General features: G+C 38.9%; 1 protein-coding gene across 6 annotated transcripts in view; it reads left to right on the top strand.

The window, feature by feature from the left end:
* The window catches only part of Ankrd28 (ankyrin repeat domain 28), a 167,228-nt gene that overhangs the window by 139,159 nt on the left and 12,198 nt on the right, over window positions 1-15,871 (top strand). For all 6 annotated transcript variants that reach the window (XR_011371146.1, XM_070018614.1, XM_070018616.1 and 3 more), the window contains 8 exons: window positions 981-1,007; window positions 1,355-1,429; window positions 5,000-5,201; window positions 9,618-9,705; window positions 10,052-10,169; window positions 10,853-11,072; window positions 15,553-15,640; window positions 15,731-15,814. Coding sequence is in view for 5 of the 6 variants with exons in the window: in XM_070018614.1 (XP_069874715.1) it covers window positions 981-1,007; window positions 1,355-1,429; window positions 5,000-5,201; window positions 9,618-9,705; window positions 10,052-10,169; window positions 10,853-11,072; window positions 15,553-15,640; window positions 15,731-15,814 (902 nt within the window). In the remaining variant the exon portion in view is untranslated. The remainder of the gene's footprint in view (window positions 1-980; window positions 1,008-1,354; window positions 1,430-4,999; window positions 5,202-9,617; window positions 9,706-10,051; window positions 10,170-10,852; window positions 11,073-15,552; window positions 15,641-15,730; window positions 15,815-15,871) is intronic.

Genomic DNA, 15,871 nt, shown 5'->3' with positions numbered 1-15,871 from the left:
ACGCTGAGATCTGAGGATCACAAAGCCAGCCTGGGCAGGAAAGTCTGTGAAACTCTTATCTCCAATAAACCACTCAGAAAACAGGAAGTGGTGCTGTGGCTCAAGTAGTGGAGAGCTGAGGGACAGCACCCAGGCCCAAAGTTCAAGCCCCATGACTGACCAAAAAAAAAAAAAAAGAAGAGGAGGAAGTCATTTTGGCACTTAAAGTTCTTGCTACTAAAGAAGATGATTTGAGCTAGAAGCTTGGGCAATAATAGTGAAACTCCTGTTTAAAAAATAACAAAAACCAGAAATAAATAAATCTCTGAAAAAAGGGCTATTTATTACATCCTTATTCTACATTGTCCTACATCTGGGTCTGTAAAACTTACTTTTACTGCCCCTTTGAATCTTTTCCATAAATTTCTGAAAACTTTATATATCTTACATGAGATGAGAAATAAAAGCTCCTGTGAAAGGCAGATTGCTCCTGTATACTTAGGATATCCTGAAAAGTCTTTTAATGGAGAATCTACTTCTGCAAAGGAAGTTTTATTTCAACTGTGGTGTCATCCTGATATATACATATTATTCAATCCACTTTGCCAAACCAGAAAGAAAATAAGAGATATGTTAAAATATACTCCTTTGGAGCAGGTACCTCAGTTTTTTAAAGATTTCTTTATATAAGCATGGTACAAATTTCACTTTATTTCCTTTCAAGGTGAAATAAAATTCCAGGAAAGTGGATATAAAAGAAAAAGTTAACATTTACTACAACATTTACAAGTTGCTACAAAATATTGCTCATATTTTCTTAGGATATTTTGGGTCTTTAGCTTAAAATCTTAGACCTATGTATATAGATTTGTGGTCTGTTACATTGTATAATTGCTTGTGAAGTCTTAGTTTTTTCTGAGGCAATAGAAATGCATATTCAGAATAAAAATTAGGGAAAAGGCTTAATACTTACTAAACTATTTTTGTTTTTAATCTTTCAGATTGCAAGTGAAACTCCTTTAGATGTTGTAAGTATTAGTCAATTTGCCTATAATGTTATATCTTCCTTGTTCTCCTTGAAACTGAAGCTTTGGATATTTCCTACTTACCTTGAAGAGCAAAGATGATGACAGAAATTTTGTAGGGAGAAGTTTACATGGTCCAAGTTAAATTCTAATTCCCTCTATACCTACTTCATAACTGTGCTGTCATTCTGTGTTCCTTGGCACATGCATCTTTGAGATGATCCTGTTCTGGAAGGTTGTTATCTACCTGGTATACCTTGAAATGACTTGAAGAAAGAAAAGAGAGGAATAACCATGGTATCTACATGTACAGATCATTTCTTATATTTAAAATACCTCTTCTTTTTCAGTTAATGGAAACCTCGGGGACAGACATGTTGAATGATTCAGATAATAGAGCAACAGTAAGCCCTTTACACCTAGCTGTGAGTACTGCCTTCATAGCCATATTGGTGGCTGATTTGCTGAAAATATCAAGTTTCTGTTCTATCCCTGAACTTTTGGTCTATGTAATTAAAATTTTAAGAATTTCTAAAATCCAGAGGCCTCTTTAGTGCCCTGTTCTTTTGTTTTCTTTTTTTATTTTATGTGCTGTTACTGAGGCTTGAACTCAGCCTCGGCACTGAGCTCTTATGGGGCTTTACCATTTGAACTCACTTCTGGCTTTTGGTGATATTAGAGGTAAGATCTCACAGACTTTTCTGCCTAGGCTACTGGCCTAGAACCTCAGATCTCAGCCTCCTGAGAGGCATGAGCCACCATCACCTGGCTTTGGATGTTATTCTTTCAAGTGTATGTCCATGGCTTCTTCCAAGGCCTACTTTTAGTGATACAGAGTGCTAATTGTGTGTTTATGCTATTTCAGTTTATGTTTTTTTTGTTGTTGCTGTTGTTACTGTTGTTTTTTTAAGTTGGTCATAGGGCTTGAACTCAGGGCCTGGGCACTGTCCCTCAGCTTTTTCTCTCAAGGATAACATATTCTCTCATTTTGAGCCACAGTGCCACTTCCGGTTTTCTGGTAGTTAATTGGAGATAAGAGTCTCATGGACTTTTCTGCCCAAGTTGGCTTTGAACCATGATCCTCAAATCTCAGCCTCCTGAACTAGGATTACAGGTGTAAGCCACCAGCACTCAGCTTTTGCTAAGAATTTCAACTGCATGATAGTAACATTCCTTCTCTTTAAGATTTCTCTGAATTTTTCTTCTAAGAGAAGATTGTAGAGAGAGTAAGATAAGTCTTTGAATCAATATGGTAATAAATTACCTCATAAAATTTTATATAGAACACGGTCTAACTTTTTCTACAGAAGAAGAATTTATTTTTAAACAAAGCATGTTGAATGGGGCAACTTAAAGAAATCATGGGGGCTGGGAAGGTGGCTCAGTGGTAGAGCACTTGCCTTGCATGCATGAGGCCCTGGGTTCGATTCCTCAGCACCACATAAGCAGGGGAAAAAAGCTGGAAGTGGTGCTATGGCTCAAGTGGTATTGTGCTAGTCTTGAGCTGAAGAGCTGAGGGACAGCACCCAGGCCCAGAGTTCAGGCCCCACGACCGGACTCAAAAAAAAAAAAAAAATGACAATACTGATGCTGTGAGACTTCTGTTAATAAGTATAGTAAAATATAGGATGTATAACTTAATGAGGATTACTAGAAATTCAATTCTTTTAATATTTTTCTTGTATATACTCTTAATACTGGCACTCAACTGGATCTGTTCTGTCTGTCCCTTGCTTCCCATAATAATGTCTTTCATGGTCTAAATAACTACAAAGGCATGGTTAAACATTGTGCTTTTGTGCTCTTTGAATCCATAGAAACATTTTCGCCCTCTAAAAGTCTTGAATAAAGTAAATAAGAAGTCTGAAAATCCAATATGAAGAAATAGCTATTTTGGTATTAGCAGCAAGAAATGAACTCTGAGCATATGGCAAGGCAATCCTTGTATCATCATCTTCATTCTCAAAATATAACAGCACTGTCATTTCCTGAACATTTACTAGTGCCATCCTCTTTCCCTGTAGACAGATCAGAAGCCTATTGAGAGTTCTCCAAACACAGTCATTCTGTTACATTCTCTACAGACTTACATTACTAACCTAATAGTGTTTCTTTAGAAATTTCATGTTCTTGTGAACTCTCTGACCCTCTACTTGGCAAATTTCCTCTTCTCTTTGCCATTTCTCCTTGTGGGATATTATCTTGTTATACAACCCAGGCTGACTTTGAACTCTTAGCCCTCCTGTCTCCTCAGTACTAGAATTACAAGTATGTGCCACCACACTGGGCCTGCAAGTTTCTCTTTTTGTGTTTACAGGTTAATAATATGTTCTTTGTTATATTGTAGGTGATCTTTAGTTCTATTCCCTCTTGCCCTTTCCTTTTTAAAATCATAGCTACACAGAGGACTAAGATCTGTGGTCTCAGTTAGGAGCAAGCCCAGGCAGACAAATCCAAGAGACTGGTTATCTCCAGTTAGCCAGCAAAATTTCAGAAGTGGAGACATGGCCCAAGTGGTAGAGCACCAGCTATGAATGGTGGGGAAAAACATGAGCAAAAGGTGCTGAATTTAAGCCCCAGTATCAGCACACGCGCACATGCACACACACACACACACACACACACACACACACACACACACACACACACACACACACACACACACACACACACACACACACACACACACACACACACACACACACACACACACACACACACACACACACACACACACACACACACAGTTGTCCCAAGGTATATTGTATGTAGTGGTGGGGAAAAACATGAGCAAAAGGTGCTGAATTTAAGCCCCAGTATCAGCACACGCGCACATGCACACACACACACACACACACACACACACACACACACACACACACACACACACACACACACACACACACAGTTGTCCCAAGGTATATTGTATGTAGTGGTTTTAAAAAAAAAAAAAGCAAAGCTTGGTGTTAAGTGGCTCACCACTGTAATCCTAGCTACTCAGAAGGCTGATATCTGGCATATAGTATAATGTAAATAATAGATGTTCTATTGACATTCTATATAAAGATGGGGCTTTATTCACTTCTGACAGATCATATAGTCTTATCTATAGTCATATAGCTAGGAATTGCAACACATGGTATCTGTTGAAGCAGACCTCAGGTAAGTATTTTAGGTAAAGGAAATGTTTTTTTTTTTATTGTACTTATTTCTTATTTATTATACTGCTACTAGGGCTAAAATTCAAGGCCTGAATGATGTCCCTTACTTAGAATTTTTGCACAAGGCTAGCTTTTTTGTTCAAGGTTGATAGTAGTGCTATGCTATTTCTGGCTTTATTGCTGATTGATTGGAGATAGGGATTTGAACTGTGATCCTTAGATCTTAGACTCCTGAGTAGCTAGGATTACAGATGCAAGCCACTGGCTGACATGTTTATTCTTAAGTCCTGGTATATTAAAATACTCAACCACCAACTCAAGTTACATAGCTATCCCTATGATTAAAGTGTAATAGAATTCTGTCAGTTAATATTGAGCACCAAACTGTGATTAAGAACACAGGCTTTGTAATCAAAGACTCAAAATCAGATTTTAGTGAATACATGTCACATGCATTCAATGTTCATTGTGAACTGGGCATCACCTGTTATTATCACCTTTCCCTAATATGGTAGCCTGCTATATTTATTAGAAAAAATAAAGTTCTGTATTCTGCTGTAGAAGTTTGTATTATATGAAACATTATGATGATGTGAGGACAATTGATGAGCTGGAAGTATAGATCTATGTTAAAGTACTTGCCTAGTATGCAAAGGCCCTAGGTTCAAGCCCCATTACCATAAATAGGGGGTGGCAATGGGAAAGAAAGGAAAAAGAAGAGGATAGAGAAGGAAGAAAATAAGGGAAGACAAGAAAGAAATAAAAGAGTATTTTGGAAGTCAGTATAATAAATAAATGTGTATTTTTAAATTTATATATATTTTTTACTTCTAGGCCTATCATGGTCACCATCAAGCACTGGAAGTGTTGGTACAGTCTTTGTTAGATCTGGATGTGAGAAACAGTAGTGGAAGAACACCTTTAGATCTTGCAGCATTTAAGGGCCATGTTGAATGTGTGGATGTACTCATTAATCAGGGAGCTTCGATCTTAGTAAAAGATTACATTTTGAAGAGAACACCTATCCATGCAGCAGGTATGCCAAATATTACTTGCTACTTGCCATTGAATTTCCTTTTTAAATTTCTGGTATATAATACTGCTGGTAATTACCTTTTTTTTTTTTTTTTTTTTAGTTTTAAGTTATCAGATGGATATATTCTCATAAGGAAAACCAACAGCAAGAGATAATCACTTTTTAAAATTGATTTATGTCCTAAAGTATTTACATTATCATGAATTCAGACAGTATTGTTTTTGGTGTTTTTTTTATTTTTTATTTTTTTTTGGGTCCCATCGTGGGGCCTGAACTCTGGGCCTGAGCGCTGTCCCTCAGCTCTTCAGCTCAAAGCTAGCGCTCTACCACTTGAGCCACAGTGCCACTTCAGCTTTTTTCTTTTTGCTTATGTGGTGCTGAGGAATCGAACCCAGGGCCTCAGGCATGCAAGGCAAGCGCTCTGCCACTGAGCCAACTTCCCAGCCCCTTGGTGTTTTTTTTAATGTTGGTACTTGTGCTTGAACAGGGCCTGAGCACTGTTTCTTAGCTCTGTCACTCAAGGCGAGTGTTCTGCCACTTGAGCCATACCTCTAGTTTTGGCTTTTTGCTGGTTATTTGGAGAAAAAAATCCCACATACTTTCCTGCCCTGGCTGGCTTCAAACTGCTCCTCAGATTTCAGCCTTCTGAGTAGCCCTTTTTTAAATGGAAGTTACTTTTGCTTGGTATGTACTTTCATTTAACAATTGATCATTTTTACTCATGAAGTATTAGGTTATACAAAATGTGTAGAGTACCTACTTTATGTGTGAGAACTACTACATGTTGTGATTATTTGATGTCACAATTATATGAAAAATGAAAAGATCTTTAACAAAAAGTTATTGAAATGACTTGCTACCAACTCTTGTCATTAGGACATGCAGGTTGCATAACTCTACAGGAATGACAACTACAAGTTAGTATTCTTTCTTTTATCTTTATTCTTTATTTGGTGCCAGCCTAATGCTTTTAACTCAGAGCCTGAGTGCTATCCCTGAGCTTCTTTTGCTCAAAGCTATTAGTCTACCACTTTAGCCACAACTCTACTCCTGGTTTTTGGGGGTTTTTCTGTTTTTTTTTTTGTTTTTTGTTTTTTGTTTATTTTGGTCGGTTATGGGGCTTGAACTCTGGGCTTGGGCACTGTCTGTGTGTTCTTTAGCTCAAGGCAAGCGCTCTACTGCTTGAGCCACAGTACCACTTCCGGTCTTCTAGTGGTTTATTGGAGATAAGAGTCTCATGGACTTTCCTGCCCAGGCTGGCTTTGAACCATGATCCTCAGATCTCAACCTCCTGAGTAGCTAGGATTATAGGCATGAGCCACAGAGCCCGGCTTCTCCTGGTTTTGTGTTTGTTTTTTTAGTAGTTTATTAGAGATAAGAGTGCCACCAACTTTCTGCTCCTGCTGGCTTTGAACCTTAATCCTCAGATCTCCACCTCCTAAGTAATTAGGATTACATGAATCAGCCACCAATTTATGGCAGCAGTGTTCATTTTAAATAACCAAGACTAGTACAGTTGAACTCTTAGCCAAGTGTTTTTCTTAGTCTCATTTGACTATTTATATTCATGTCATTAGTCTGTTTATAGACTAATCCTTTTTTAAGATTGTTTTTATATTTTGCTATTGTTATAAAGATGATGTACAGAAGGGTAATAGTTACATAAGGTAAAGAATACATTTCTTTTTGGACACCCCTTCCCTTGCCCTCTCTGTTTTCCCTCCCATCCCACTATAGACTAATTCTTTTTTCTTTTTTCTTTTTTTTTTTAAAGACTAATTCTTAAGAATACATTTTAGAACTGGGTGCCAGTGACTCACATCTGTAATCCTAGCTATTCAGGAGGCTGAGATCTGAAGATTGCAGTTCAAAGCCAACCAGGGCAGGAAAGTCCATGAGACTTTTTTCTCCAGTTAACTACCAGAAAACCAGAAGTGGCAAAATGCCACTTGAGCTGAAGCGCTCAGAGACAGCACCCAGACCCAGAGTTCAATCCCCACAACCAACAAAAATGCCTGTAGTACTTGCTACTCAGAAGACTGAGATCTAAGGATTGTAGTTCAAAGCCAGCTAGGCAGGAAAGTCTTTAAGACACTATCTCCAATTAACCACCAAAAAACTAGTGGCTCAAGTGGTATAGTGCTAGCCTTGAGGGGGAAAAAAAAAAAGCTTGGGGATAGCGCTCATGCCTTGAGTTCAAGCCCCAGGACTGGCATACATGCAAAAAATGATGGGTCAAATCTCTCCTTGAAGCATCCCTGAGAATAATGATACTGTGCTTTATTACCAATCAAAGACAGCTGCTAGCAGAGAGCAGCAAACCAATTGACTGGGGGTAGGAGTGGTACTAAGCTTTACATCTTAGAACTATTAGAATTTCATATAGCAGTTAGAAGTACTATAGAATATTATAAAGTACATAGCTTCATTTTTCATTAAAAAAATTTTAGGAGGGCTAGTAAAAGACATCCCTTTCAGCATCACTTTGTGGCTTACATATTTCTTTAAAATATATGGGCAGACCTGAATTTCACAGATTTACTTTAAAAGCTTTGTCTTGAAGGGCACTTTACTTTTCTTGCACTTGAACATATAAAACATTCTATATATACATGTCATTTGTATTTTTATATATGAAAAATACATGTATATGAAAACTGATCTTCATTAATCCTTATTTTATATTTATTTATTTACATATACTTAATATTGAGAATTTCTCAGCTTTAAGTTTACTCTCAACTGGATACCAGTGGCTCACACCTGTAATCCTAACTACTCAGGAATCTGAGATCTGAGGATTAAGGTTCAAAGTTACCCAGGCAGGAAGTCCATGAGACTCCTATAGCCAGTAAACTACCAAAAAGCAAGAAGTAGTGCTTTGACTTAAAGTGGTAGGGTGCCAGCCTTGAGCAAAAGAAGCTCAGGGACAGCATGCAGGCCCTGAGTTCCAGCCTAGGACCAGCACCCAAAAAAAAAAAAAAAAAAAAAAGAGTAACCTTGCTGAAGTTGTCTTACGTGATAAGAATTTAGACTCCCGCTGTATGCCAGTGGCTTAACGCCTATAATCCTAGCTACGCAGGAGGCTGAAATCTGAGGATCACCTTTCAAAGCCAACCCCAGCAAGGAAAGTCTATGAGACTCTTATCTCCAATAAACCACCCAGAAAACTGCAAGTGTCACTGTGGCTCAAGTAGTAGAGAGCTTGCCTTGAGCCGAAGAGCTGGACAGTTCCCAGGCCCAGAGTTCAAGCCTCACAACCGATAGAAAAGACAAGAATTTAGACTCCTTTAAAATGTCCATAGGCAAGCCGGGCGCTGGTGGCTCACGCCTGTAATCCTAGCTACTCAGGAGGCTGAGATCTGAGGATCGCGGTTCAAAGCCAGCCCGGGCAGGAGAGACTGTGAGACTCCTATCTCCAATAAACCACCAGAAAACCGGAAGTGGCGCTGTAGCTCAAGTGGTAGAGCGCTCGCCTTTAGCTGAAGAGCTGAGTGACAGCGCCCAGGCCCAGAGTTCAAGCCCCACGACCGACCAAAAAAATGTCCATAGGCAAATGCATTTCCAGGGTTGGTTGATTCCACAGTGATGTTAGGACCTAATCAGATTCTCTACTGCTTTCTTCCCCTTGGGTTTATGTACACGACAGTTGATGTTTCTTTATAGGATGGTATCTAAAATGAGGATAGAAGAGGATATTTCACTATCTAGGTTAAAAAATAATTACCAAAAACTCTTAGACTTCTCAACATCTCATTGGTCAGAGGTGGACCTTGTGATCACCATTGATCACTATCAAAGGAGAATGAGTTATTGTAACTGGGCCTAATGTGAACAACTTGGTTTTATCCCTTGTATAGAAGCAGATTACTCTCCCTAACCAAGAGCTGAATAAAATGAGGATTCTACTTGCTTGGCCTCTGATGAGGGCTAAGTGACCGATATGCAGCCTGTTTACAGTGATTTACCATAGGGAATTCATAGTTATTTACCTCTAACAACAAATTTGTAGATAACTTACCTTGTATTTGAGATTTCTTTCTTATGTACTAAATCCAGTGAGATTGTTTCTTTTTTTTTGGGGTGTATGTGTGGGGGGGGGGGGGTTCCTGGTCATGGGCCTGAACTCTGGGCCTGGGCGCTGTTCCTCAGCTCTTCAGCTCTTCAGTTCTTCAGCTCTTCAGCTCAAGGCTAGCAGTCTACCACTTGCCACAGCACCACTTCCAGCTTTTTTTTTTCTGCTTATGTGGTGCTGAGGAATCGAACCCAGGGCCTCATGCATGCAAGGCAAGTGCTCTACCACTGAGCCACCTTCCCAGCCCCAGATTATTTCAAAATTATATTCTGGAAGGTGTTTCTCTAAGATGGATATTTTATTATTGCATGTAATTGAAATTTAAAATTATTACTTTACAGCAACAAATGGTCATTCCGAATGTTTACGGCTGTTAATAGGAAATGCAGAACCACAGAATGCAGTAGATATTCAAGATGGAAATGGACAGTAAGTTTTAATAATTTTTACATAACTTCTTTTGGTCTTTTTGAAATAACATTTCACAACTGGCCTCAAGTCCCTTATCTTCCCACCTCAGCCACTCTACTGCTTGAAATCACAAGCACATACCACCCATTGTTAAGTCACATTTAAGATGACTGATTATGTACATGGCCCCCTATTATAATTATAATACTCTGTCATAGTATGTCACTGGGAAACATCAAATACAGGTTTTTTTAATTTAAATAAATATCACAAAAAAGCATTTTTGTAAGCTATCACATTGTTTTCTGTTTATAGAGTACATTCTTTTAAATGATAGCACTAAACCTATTTCTGTTGTTACTAGGACACCTCTTATGCTGTCTGTTCTCAATGGTCACACGGACTGTGTATACTCACTGTTAAACAAAGGAGCAAACGTAGATGCCAAAGATAAATGGGGACGGACAGCGTTGCATAGAGGGGTAAGCCAAAATAACTTATTAGCAGAAAGCTTTTAGGATAGGACTTCATTACTTACAGCTGAGCTGGTCTGTATCTTTCTTCATTAAATTTCTACAATAATTGTTATTGAATTTTTATTTTCTAGCATCTTGGCTTTGAATGGTGATGTTGAATAGTTCCAATACATAACTTAAGCCAGGGAACAATAATATTGGCACAAAATTGTAAATCCCTAAAACCTCAAGTACAATTTTATCAATTTAACTTTTTTCTACTATTGTAACATACATTTTTATGTTTTTCTTTTTAAATACTTTTAGTGAATTAGAAGTATCTCCTTGTTTTCCATATTACTTATACTTTGACACCGTTGCTGCGGCAACTGAAATTTTTGTTATTGTTGGTCGTGAGGCTTGAACGCTGGGCCTGGGCGCTGTATCACTCTTCAGCTTAAGGCTAGCACTCTACCACTTGAACCACAGTGCCACTTCTGGTTTTCTGGTGGTTAATTAGAGATCAGAGTCTCATGGACTTTCCTGCCTGGGCTGGCTTCAAACCTTGATCCTCATATCTCAGCTTCCTGAGTAGCTAGATTACAGGCATGAGCCACTAGCTCCTGGCTGTCAACCAAATTTTTAAACCACTAGCAATAAAAATTAACTAAGCTGGAACATATTATTCAACGTATTTATTTTTCTTTCAGGCGGTTACAGGCCATGAAGAATGTATAGATGCATTACTTCAACATGGTGCTAAATGCCTACTCCGGGATAGTAGGGGACGGACACCTATACACCTGTCAGCTGCCTGCGGACACATTGGTGTTCTGGGAGCCCTTTTACAGTCAGCAGCATCTATGGATGCAAATCCAGCCATAGCAGACAATCATGGATATACAGCACTTCATTGGGCTTGCTATAATGGTTAAGTATACAGATAAAAACCTACATTGAGGCCAGGCCCTATTATGTATCAAGTAGATACAATGAAGAATAACGTTCTGGTAATAACAAGAATCATGTGTATATGGCAGACTAAAAATGTAAGATCAGTAGGAAGCCTACTATATAATTACATCTTTTGTTATGCTAAAGGGAAGGCTCTAGTTGTCTGAGGTATATGAAATAAGCCATTTCATTTTTTGAAGTTTTACTCAGATTTTCAGTGTTTTGCATTTTCAGGGGGGTGGTTAATGCTTCCCCATTGTTTTTAAAAATGGAATACTTGTATTTTGGTTATATTCTTTTAGTTTCTTAATGCTCTTACATTAGAAAGAAATAACCAGGGGCTGGGAAGGTGGCTTAGTGGTAGAGCGCTTGCCTTGCATGCCTGAGGCCCTGGGTTTGATTTCTCAGCACCACATAAGCAAAAAGAAAAAAGCCGGAAGTGGTGCTGTGGCTCAAGTGGTACATCACTAGCCTTGAGCTGAAGAACTAAGGGACAGCGCCCAGGCCCAGAGTTCAGGCCCCACGACTGGACCCAAAAAAAAAGAAATAACCAAAGTGGAAGAAACAATGAAATGCATTGCCTTGGAAACTGAAATGTGTATATTCTGAGCATATCACAAGATGAGATCCTTATATCACCATTAACATTTGTGCTTTTTGTTCTAAAGGAATTGGAACCCTACTAGGTATAACCTACTTTTAGTTTCTTAGAGGCTTACAATTGTTATAGCCCTTTCATATATAGGCTCATAAAAGGTCTTTTAAGGAAGGCAGAAATACTATTTTGTAAGGTAAATAGATGTAAAAATGGAGTTAGGTTTATGAACTGTCACTAAAATAATTTGCATAATGTGAAGCCTTTTTTTCTATGCAATCTGTAGGCTTACATCATCTTAGAAAATACTCAGATGAATTGCTGTGTGCAGTGTCAGCATGAATCCTATCAGAGTTTGAAGTTTCAGCTTTAGCATGCAAACCTGAAGTTTAAAAATGTTATTTCAAGGCCAGATGCCTGTGGCTCACACCTATAATCCTAGCTGTGTAGGAGGCTGAGATCTGAGGATCACAGTTCGAAGCCAGCCTGGGCAGGAAAGTCCCTATGAGACTCTTATCTCCAGTTAACTACTCAAAAACCAGAAGTGGGGCTGTGGCTCAAAGTGGTAGAGCACTAGCCATGAGCAAAAACCATTGCCCAGATCCTAAGTTTAAGCCCCACAAGACAAAAAAAAAAATGTATTTCAGGTTTTCTTGTAGTATTGAAATTCAATTAATGTTAATATGACAGCACATTCACAAAGCTACATATCCACCAAGCTGTAGTTGAAGCAGAGCATCTGTTCTGTAATCTTTTGCATCATGATTCTTCCGTTGAGAGCCATTATGAGAATGCTGTTTGAATCATGTTGAAAAGGAGACATCTGAGCTAGGTGTCAGTGGCTCATGCCTGTAATCCTAGCTACTCAGAAGGCTGAGATCTTAGGATCACAGTTCAAAGCCAGTCTGGGCAGAAAAGTACGTCAGAAAACCAGAAGTGGTGCTGTGTCTAGAGAGCAGTAGAGAACTTGCCTTGAGCTGAAGAGCTGAGGGATAGTGCCCATGCTGAGTTCAAGCCTCACAACCGACCCCAAAAAAAAGACATCTGAATCTTATAAAATTGCATTATAATCAAATATATCTAAAATATTTTCTTTTATGATGTTTGAATTTTCAACTAATTCTTTTGTAGCTTTTTTTTTCCAGGGCTGAGGACCGAACCCAGGGCCTTGTGCGCACCAGGCGGGCGCCCTTCCGCTGGGCTAAATCCCCAGCCCCCCAACTAATTCTTAAAGCTTGAGTGTTTGAACTCAGGGTTTTGTGCTTGCTAAGCATGGAATCCTACTACACTCCAGCCATTTCTGTTTTTGTTTTGTTTTGTACTGGGTCTTGAACTCAGGGCCTGGGTGCTGTCCCTGAGCCTCTTTGTGCTCAAGGATAGCACTCACCACTTGAGCCACAGTGCCACTTCAGGCTTTTTTGAGTAGTTTATTGGAGATAAGAATCTCACAGGGACTTTGTTGCCCAGACTGGCTTTGAACCATGATCCTTGGATCTCAGCCTCCTGAGTTGCTAGGATTACAAGTGTAAGTTACCACTACTCAGGCCCTTTTTAGCCATAGTTAATTTTCAAGAGTCTCGATGTTTTGCGTGGGGCCAGCCCCGAGGTAAAATTAGCCTTTATTATCTTAGGACAAATGGTTAGGCGGAGCCAGTGGCTCGTGCTTGTAAGCCAAGTTACTAAGGAGGCTGAGATCTGAGGATCTCAGTTCCAAGCCAGCCCAGGCAGGAATGTCTGTGAGACCCTTATCTCCAATTAACCACCAGAAAACCAGACGTAGCCTCTGGCTCAAGTGATAGAGCACTTGCTTTGAGCTGAAGAGCTCAGGAACAGCACCCAGGCCCAGAGTTCAAGCCCCATGACCGACTAGATAGACAGACAGACAGACAGACAGACAGACAGATAGATAGATGGCAAGAAGATATTCTGTATTTAGCCACTGAAATTTGACTTAGTTTTATAATAGGATTTGTGATACCTGGGAACATGAGAAAAACCCAAACTATGAAATAGAGTGGAAAAGCATCCACAAATGTCAATTTTGCTAATGTAAAATGTCACTGAGGCAAGGTATGGTGGCTAAGACCTATAATCACAGAATTTAAGAAGCTGAAATAGAATTTTGAGTCCAATGCTACCTAGGCTACAGGGAGACTCTCTTTAAAAAAGAAAAGAAAAGAAAAATCCGTGCAATAAAACCATTTAAAGCAAAGACTTTCTTTAAAAAAAATTTTTTGAGGGCTGGGAAGGTGGCTAAGTGGTAGAGCGCTTGCCTTGCATGCCTGAGGCCCTGGGTTCGATTCCTCAGCACCACATAAAGAAAAAAGCCGGAAGTGGCTCAAGTGGAAGAGCGCTAGCCTTGATCTGAAGAGCTGAGGGACAGCGCCCAGGCCCAGAGTTCAGGCCCCATGACCGGACCCAAAAAAAAATTTTTTTTGAGATTGATTACATAAATTTCACAAATTTCACAGTATTGTGGGAAAGTAATATTTAAAGTCATAAACACATTTTAATTTTTACAAGGCAAATTGTCATTTTCATGGTCTATAAAGTTTGTGAATTCTGTGAGCTTTGACAATACAACTATTTCTTCCACATTGGGTGATATGTGCATTTTTTTCTAAAGAAAAGGCTTTTATAACAACAGTTAACTACTGGAGAAAAATATCGTACAGTAAGAAATTTCTTCTCAGGTAGAGCATTTTGTTATCTGTCATTTGGAGAATTACTCTCCTATAACATTACTTGGTTTGTGTATGGAGCACTGTTATTCTATTGCTATTGACTTAGACTCTCCATGAACATTTTGTATGAGAAATAGAATTTTATACAAATGACATGCCTGGGTACCACAACAGATGTGTCTTAATTTTCAGACTGCAGCAAAACTGGAATGAGTGAACTGAGGGAAGAAAAAAATATATGGTATAAGAGACCCTATGAGGGGCTTGGAAGGTAGCTTAGTGGTACAGTGTTTGCCTAGCATGCATGAAGCCCTGGGTTTGATTCCTCAGTACCACATACACAGATAAATCCAGCAGTGGAGCTGTGGCTCAAGTGGTAGAATTCTAGCCAGAAGCAAAAGAAGCTCAGGGACAGTGCCCAGGCCGTGAGGTCAAGCCCCAGGACTGGCCAAAAAAAAAAAAAAAAAAAAAAAAAAACTAGCAAATCACCTCAAATCCATGAGAGAAGTTAATTCAGAAGCTCTGAAACTAGAGCTCTTTGGACATTGAGAGTAACATAGCTGTAATCCTAGCTACTCGGGAGGCTGAGATCCAAGGTTCACAGTTTGAAACCAGCCCAGGCAGGAAGTCACCTACCAAAAAAAGCCAGAAGTGGAGCTGTAGCTTAATTGGTGAAGTGCCAGCCTTAATCAAAAAAGCTCAGAGCAGCTCTCAAACCTTGAGTTTAGACCCTAGGACTGACACAGGAAAAAAAAATGCTCTCATAAAAGGCTGTATTCAACTTATTAATAAGTAAAAAGCAAATTTCAAAATATCTATAGTCTAAAAGTGGAAAAAACAATGGTTAGAGCCTAAACTGAATCTGAGTGGTAAGACAGAGGTGGAGGGACTTGTGTTTGTTTCCTTACAGATAGTTCTGTATATTTGAGATTTTTGGCAGTATTTGTCTTACAATTGTTTTGATTAGCATACATTAGTTGCATGAGGATTTCATTGAACTCTCTCCATAGATGCCTACAATGTATCTCATCAACTTAACTATCACTCTTTCACTCCATTATCAGTCTTAAAATAATTCATTGGGTTTCATCATTCTGCTTTCATATATTTATATAAAGTATTTCAACAATATTTACCTTTTTTGGATTTTAATATCCGGTCTTCCTTGCCTATTTAGGTCATGACACATGTGTAGAACTTCTTTTAGAACAGGAAGTTTTCCAGAAAATAGAAGGAAATGCTTTCAGTCCATTGCACTGTGCCGTGTAAGTAAAAGCTAAATGAATGAATTTACTTTGAGTATTTTAGGAAATACATCATTTCTGTGAAAGTGATCACCTTGTTACGTTACACAGGATAAATGACAATGAAGGTGCTGCAGAGATGTTAATTGATACACTAGGTGCCAGCATTGTGAACGCCACAGATTCAAAAGGAAGGTAAGAATGCAACTATGGTGAATACAGTATTACTTTCAGAAGGAAAAGAAAATTTAA

Source organism: Dipodomys merriami, unplaced genomic scaffold (genome assembly GCF_024711535.1).
Source record: "Dipodomys merriami isolate MVZ:Mamm:240054 unplaced genomic scaffold, mDipMer1.0.p SCAF_13, whole genome shotgun sequence".
In the NCBI taxonomy this organism is placed as follows: Eukaryota; Metazoa; Chordata; class Mammalia; order Rodentia; family Heteromyidae; genus Dipodomys; species Dipodomys merriami.
This window is presented reverse-complemented; position numbering and strand designations above follow the sequence as displayed.